The sequence below is a fragment of the Puntigrus tetrazona genome, chromosome 8 (genome assembly GCF_018831695.1).
Source record: "Puntigrus tetrazona isolate hp1 chromosome 8, ASM1883169v1, whole genome shotgun sequence".
Lineage (NCBI taxonomy): Eukaryota > Metazoa > Chordata > Actinopteri > Cypriniformes > Cyprinidae > Puntigrus > Puntigrus tetrazona.
The window spans coordinates 4,852,738-4,860,745 of record NC_056706.1 but is presented as its reverse complement, the minus strand read 5'-3'; the positions used below and the strand labels follow the sequence as shown (position 1 = coordinate 4,860,745).

The following is an 8,008-nucleotide window of genomic DNA, read 5'->3' as shown; positions in this document are numbered from 1 at the left end:
TCTTTTTTAGAATACGTAAAAAAAAAAGCATCCTTAAATTTAAGGCAAAAATCTGAAGACAATTTTTTTTTTAATTAATTTAGTTGCATAATTACAGAAATTATTTTCTAAAATGATACAAAATTAATTACATATTGCGCGGAATTAAAAACGTAGCTGTAAGATATTTTAATGCATTTAAATATTTCATTTAAATCGAAACCCTATTGATGAACTACACACTAATCAAAGCATTTTTTGGTTATGTCGTTATTATATTGCTGTTTTTATAAATAACACAGTCTGTTTGATAACAAGCACCGCGGAATGGCGATAAGAATAGAATCTGATGGTGCTGTGGTAGCATGTCCCCTTCGATCACAATGATAAACTGTTCTTTAAAAAGCTAGACGTAGTGCATACGTGCATAAACGCACACATGCGACCATATTCCTGATACATAAAACGCGTATGTGTTTCAGGTGTCTGATCACGAACTGCTCTATATCTAAAAAGCCAGTTTTAAAATTTCGAATTCTGTGTTTTCGCCCTAACTAGGCCGACTCAGTTTGCGTCTGAACGTACATAAACATATTTGGGGATATGTGATATGACGTCTCAGCTTTATGAAATATGTGAGTGAACATGTGTTTACGTGTGCTGCCCATGCGGGTGGAGTCAACACCACAGAAGTGTAACTCTTCCCAGAGTGGGTGCTTCATCCATATAAAGCCTTCCAGCAGCTCGAAAGCAGAGGAGTCCTCAATCGCCGGGCTCTGCATCGCCTTTGGCTGAGCGTCTGGGTGCCCCGATCCTTTGCACAGCTGCAGAGAGGTGAGAGAAGGGCAGAGAGAGAGCCATTACTACGTAGCTAACAATGGCAGATTTGTTGGTAAAATTCAATCCCGTGCATGCATTTTTTTGCGCTGGTCCGAATGTACTATTTCATGCATGCGGCAAAACAAAGCATTTGCATTGACGATGTTACAAATGCATTTTTGTCGGCTGCAAATGCGACTTATCTGAAATGTTATTTAAAATGGTTTCTGTAAATTTGCTATGATTATGTTTTAAGCATAAATAATAATTAAGCATAAAAACGTGGATGCATATTTTGCATATATATATATTTTTCTTGTTCAGTAAGCGTGCAACTGTTGTTATTATTTTTGAAGAACGGTTATAAACAGTTATGCAGCGTAACTCACAAAACCTGTTTAAATTAGGAAGCTGAAAAGGAAGGAAGAGCTCATAAAGGCACATACCGCATTATAATCTCCCCCGTGCCACGTACATTCTGTACTCATTCTCCTAACGCCGCTGCTCTTGCGTACACGTTTTGTGTGCACACAAGAGTATCGAACTTCAAAAAAGTGCGGGAGCTTTACAAGAGCAGGAATGTATGTAGTGAGTGTTTGGACGCTGAGGAGGAATGTGTTGATTGTTCAGTGATGAGTGACGAGGACAAACAGAGCTAAGCTATCGCGATGTGTGTGAACAACACAATGGTTTCAAAAGCTAATAGTCAATTTTACTTTAATAATAAAACTTTATGTTAAAAAGAATCACCATTTATTAAGACAAAATATGATACTAGAGCCAGTTACTTTTTCTCCAAGATTTTTTAATTAATGTAGGTGCTAATTTTATTACATTTTTTTTATTATATTAGTTTTTATGGGCTGGAATTGGTTTGCAGACATGAGGGTCTGCAGGGTCTACTATGTGTTTAAATATTTGCTGATTAATTATTTTTAATCATATAAATAACAAAAGTGTGTGTGTATATATATTTATATATATATATATATATATATATATATATATATATATATATATATATATATATACACAATTTTTTTTCAGGACAAGCAGTGCAATGATTGAACTGGGCTCGGTGGAGGAAGGCAGCAGTCTGATAGACGAGCTGATGGAGCTGACATCTCAGAGCTTATGTCAGCTCGAGATTAAAGAGCACTTCAACATCATTAAAGAGATTGGCCGTGGCAAGTATGGCGTGTGCTGCTGGTCACTCACCGCTGCAAGGGTATGACACTTTTTACTCACTTTTTACTCACTTTATACACTTAATACCTTCACCTTCATATTTACTCGTATAGTTATAAATATATATGTTGGCTGACTAATATTTGACTGAATATTTCAATTACCACACGGAGCATATATTAAATATCTAATTATATATATATATATATATATATATATATATATATATATATATATATATATATATATATATCACTCACATACCTGCTTGACACTTTATATTAGGAATAAATGACAGCGGGCCGTTAAAGTAAGCTTGTTATCATTTAATGCGATTAAAAGCTGCCTAAAACTAGCTAGTATTGCGTTTCCCTGAAAATAACTGCACACCTTTACTGAACTTCAATGAAATCTGTCTCCCAACAGCTTTTGGCACTTTCTGTTTATGTCAGTGATGAATTACTGAGATAGCGGGCTACTCCGCAGCTGTACCTACCCGAAACAGATCGGAAACAGCGATCCAGGTCAAACCAAAAGCACGGTTTCATTGTGTACTCGCTTATCACCTGAATTTTGTACATTTTGAGCACAAAAAAGTTACGGACCGCGGCTTTAAGCAAAAAAACGTATATTCATAAGCGGTCTGCATAGGCCACAATGTGCCGTTGAAACTCCACCGAATTTTTTAATGCAGTTTTCTACACAAATATATAAATTTCTCGTTTAGAATTTCCAAATATGTAATCCATTTTGTCAAAATTATATAAAGTTTTGATTCCAAAAAACTGTAAATGAAACCCCGCAGTAATGGGAAGGAGCCTGCTAAAATATTTTAATATTACCCTTTCTATGGTAAGGCGATGTCGGATTTAAAAAATATTCAAAGGATGAATACTGAGGTTTTAGATAAGGGGCTAAATATTAGTATTAGTTAGAATGTATTCTTTCAGTATGTAAATGCTGTAGTTCAAGAAGGTGGGAATCATTGCTGCAATGCTGTGGTGTGCGTATCAGTATTACAGGGAACAGTTTGACCGGTGCAGAAATGAGATGTTATTTAAATGAAACACTACCTCCTCTTTACACTCCCGCAGATCGTAATGCCAAGATATCATCCCAACAGCTGTGAAAATACTTTCCACTACGACTGTACATCACGTTATGTGTCTCCAGAGCACCTTTTTGGAAAGCCGAATGTCCTCTGATCTTGTTTCTTTTTCTCTGCTGATTGTGTCTCAGGGACTCCAATGGCTCTCAAAGTGCTGCCCAAGACTTCGACCAAGCTTCAGGGCTTCCTGAGAGAATACTGCATTTCCTTGCATCTGTCTTGTCACCCGTGCATCGTGGGATTGTTTGGGATCGCCTTCCAGTCCAACGAGCACTACGGATTCGCCCAGGAGCTTGTGACGGGACGGGACCTGTTCGCCATCATCCAGCCACGGGTGGGTCCCTAAACAAACGTCATTTTAATTTTCCATTTCCATTTTGTTATATATATATTTTTATATTTATTTTATATATATATATATATATATATATATATATATATATATATATATATATATATATATATATATATATATATATAAATAAATTATATATATATATATATATATATATATATATATAAATATAATATATTAAAATACATACACACACATACATACATACATACATAAAAATTATAAATATATATAAAATGTATTTATTTTAAAAAAGCAAATTGGTCCATTTCATACATGGGTCAAATCAAAACATCGCATTTTGGTGTCTGTAAATTTATATTTATATTCAGATCTGTACTTATTACAAAAGTTATCATACAAATATTTATGATATTTTAAATAAAACCAAAATGTATTATTAAACTGTATTTAACTCACATCAAAGTCAGATGAGGGATTTTCAAGCCTCTTCATGCAATGATGTTGTCTTTAGACAATTTTATGCTATATAAAGTGACATACAGATATTACAATATTTATATATTTATTTATTTATATACACAAAACCAGACATTCACTTTAAAGGATGCCTGTCACCTTATGTCTGTCGTTGGCAGACGAGTTCTAAATCAGCATCCGACACTTGAGAAGGTTACGACTGTATCATCACAGACACTATAGTGACTCTAGATGGATACAGTATATTTTATCCCGAGGGACCAGGATGTTTGCATGCTTACAGAATGATGTTTGACAGATGCTGATTAAGTGCATCTCACACTAGAGAAATGATGAGTGATAGACAGTTTTTACATGTAGGGATAGCAAGAAACAAACCGAAAAAATAACAAACAGCATCTGAGAGCTTCAAGAATATTCTAGCAATGAAATATTATTATCATTTTATTGCACAATGTTTAAAATAATCTATGACTTGAGATGTCAGAATAGTAAACAGATACATGCATATTTACTTTTGACCACTATTGCTATTAAGGCATCATCAGAAGATAGTGATATGAGAGTGTTTAAGTTTATTTTATTATGCGTGATAAATAAAGGTTCAGCTCGTTCACTCCAGGCCTGCCCTGCACTGCTATGTCCTACAGGCCCGTTCACACGCTAAGCATGTTCACTTGGAGCGGGACGTACGCTTGACATATTTCGGTAATGTTCACATGTCCTCTCAGGAAATCTTGGAGGGTGTAATGTGTGAGTGGAAGAGCAGAGCAGCTGCTTTTCTCTGTCACCACTCGAGTCTCTGTTACTTCAGCATATCCAGTGAAACTTTAAGCCAGACGTACTGAAGCCTGGAAAGATTTAAAGAGGCAATAACGCCGCAGGGGCTCCTAAACTCATGCAACATTAGATTTGATTTTATTGTGCAATGATGTTGTCTTGAGAGAATTTTCTGCCTGCACATGAGTGTCAGTGTCAAACTGATGAGTCTATTAATACCTAAATAACTTACAGAGCATAGTGGCCCATTTCATATATATATGTGTGTGTGTGTATGTGTAATATAATGTGAATCGCAAACAAAATATAATAAAAAATAATAGCAATTTATATATATATATATATATATATATATATATATATATATATATATATATATATATATAAATAAACACATAAAGATATATAAAATTAAAGTATATTTTAGACATTTTAAAAATATAAAACCACAAATATATACATATATATTCATAAAAAAGGTATATATATATATATATATATATATATATATATATATATATATACCTTTTTTATTGATTTATTTTTTGTAATGTATATAATTTGAGATCATTTTATTTTTATTAAGATGAGTTATTCGTGTTATATTAAGATATTCTATACTTCTATTCTAATGCATTTTATTAGTTCATTCATTTTTATATGTAGAATATTTTATTAAATTGAATGTTATATATTATTTATAATATTAAAATCAAAAATACTTACTGAAAACAAAATAGCCTGGAGCCTAAAAACTGGCATGTACAATATAAAAATTTCATATAAAGAACATTGTTTTTCTTGTTTTCATTTTCTTATGTCCTCTTCACTAAACATACCATAAAATATTAATCAACAAATAAAGAATTTATTTGCAACTACAGATTTTTTTTCCCCAAATCATGTTCTTATGACGTCGTCGTATTTTTTTATGTTCTATAACGTTAATTAGCTGTATTTTGTGGTATTTTTTTAAACAAATCAAAATAACCCAACTACAGTTTGACTGAGATTAACTGGGTTGCACAATGAAAAAATATGATTTCGAAAATTTGTTGATTCCGGCGTTATCTGTTACAGCAAATCAACTGTTCGATTATTTAATTTTTTTCTCAAGATTGGTTTTTTACACTTAAAAAATGGCAAAACTGATACAGGAGAGAACTCTATTTCTTGGAAATCATCAACTGCGTTTCTCTTTTCTCACAGGTGGGCATACCTGAATGCGCAGTGAAGCGCTGTGCCGTTCAGATCTCCTGTGCTCTAGAGTTCATCCACCAGCGTGGTCTGGTCCACCGCGACATCAAGCCCGAGAACGTGCTGCTGCTGGACACCCAGTGCCGCCGGGTCAAACTGGCCGACTTCGGCCTCACCCAGAGACGAGGAACCTTCATCCGCTTCATCTCGGGCACTCTGCCGTATATGGCTCCAGAGCTGTGCGCCATGGTTTTGGAGGAAGGTCAGAAGGAGGTGATAGCCCCTCCGCTCCGCGTGGAGTCCACTCTAGACACCTTCGCCTTTGCCGTGCTTCTTTTCTGCATCCTCACGGGCTTCTTCCCCTGGGAGCGCTGCAACGACAGCGACGATTTCTACGAGGAGTTTGCAGACTGGCGCAGATGCCCGAAGAAAAACCCCGTGCCGTCTCAGTGGAAAAGATTCACGCCCGTGTGCATGCAGATGTTCAGGAGGATGTTAGCGCTGGACCCTGGTGAGAGGTGCTCCGTGGGAGAGGTCAAAGGTTACGTGGGTAAGGACTGGGTGCGAGCGAAGGACGCCAACGGGTGGGTGGGAGAAAACGGGGAGGTCAGCACATCCACACCGAGTCCCTGCAGAAGCAGCCACAGTGATGAACAGTGATGGTGTTATATGACAAATGAGCAGAATATGGTGCCAAATGCAATGCAGAGAGCTGCTCGCTGGAAAGAATTTAGATCATTAGAGGTGTTGATTTCTTAAAAAGTTATGAGGAAGGCACTCATTCGCGGGTCGGTATTATCGGTTAAATACAATTTATACTTCATTAACATCGATTGTGGCATGCTGTAATTAACAGAAAAATACATTTGTAAATAGTTAAGTCAAGTAGTTAGTTAAGTCGCACTTACACTTTTAAAAGATATATTTAGTTGTCTCTTTAAGAGTCATTTTTGATGGAGAAAAAGCATTGTGTATTGTACCCAGAAATGAAAAAAAAAACACTCAATCTGATCAAATGTATAATTTAAAATATTTTTTTAATATATGAATTACTAAAGAGCAGGTAAAGGAAAAAGTTTGAAGAAAATTTGTATACACACATTTTATATATATATATATATATATATATATATATATATATATATATATATATATATATATATATATATATATATATATACTGTATATATATACTGTATATATGTGTGTGTGTGTGTGTGTGTATATATATATATATATATATATATATATATATATACAAATATATATATATATATATATATATATATATATATATATATATATATATATATATATATATATATATATTTTAGATTTTTGTACTATACGTATATAATCATATTGACTTTTTTTTTAGTTTAAGGAATACAAAAATGTCTACAATATAGCAAATATATACAATTTATTAAATGTTAAATATTTTAAAATTAAACATGTATGTGTTATTACCATATTATTATGATTCAGCTTTAAACTACATAAAAATACATATTTTATACATACATAAATTATACTGTATGTTTATTTGAAAATACAGCTTTGAGTATATTAGCAAAACTTTCTGATGCACACATGGCTAGAAATTGTGATTTATGTTCGGAAATGTTTGTTTTGTCAAATTTTTGTTTGTCTCTAAGAATCGTTTTTTTAAAACAACCCTTTTTATATCAGAGGACACAGATACCATATTGACCAAAATCTCAATAAGTAATATACATTAAATTAGTGCTGTAAAACAATTAATTGCATCCAAAATAAAAGTTTTCTTTACGTAATTTATTTGAGTATATTTATTATGTATATAAATACAACCACATGCACGTATTAAGAAATATTACGTTTTTATATTAAATATACTGTATGTGTGTTCTTTTAATAAATGCATAATAAGTACACAGTACAAACATATGTATTATGTAAAGAAAAACTTTTATTTTGGATGCGATTAATCGTTTGATGGCACTAATTTAAATAAACAAAGTATTTCATACCGGGGACAAAAAGTTTATTTTATCTCATTGAATTTTTAGCAAATTCTTTATTTCTTTATTTTTCAGGCTGGACCATACATACAGTAAACAACCATACTGTAAACATAACTGGGTACAATTTTCTCATTT

At 33.2% G+C, this 8,008-nt stretch overlaps 1 protein-coding gene across 1 annotated transcript; it reads left to right on the top strand.

Annotated features, from left to right (window-relative positions):
• Positions 1–444: 444 nt before the first annotated feature.
• Positions 445–6,960, top strand: si:dkey-8e10.3 (serine/threonine-protein kinase SBK1). The gene is given in 5 exon segments (XM_043247543.1): positions 445–813; positions 1,846–1,994; positions 1,997–2,026; positions 3,226–3,428; positions 5,880–6,960. Coding segments are annotated over 4 exon segments (1,017 nt in total). The 5' UTR covers positions 445–813; positions 1,846–1,858; the 3' UTR covers positions 6,528–6,960.
• The last annotated feature ends 1,048 nt before the right edge of the window (positions 6,961–8,008 follow it).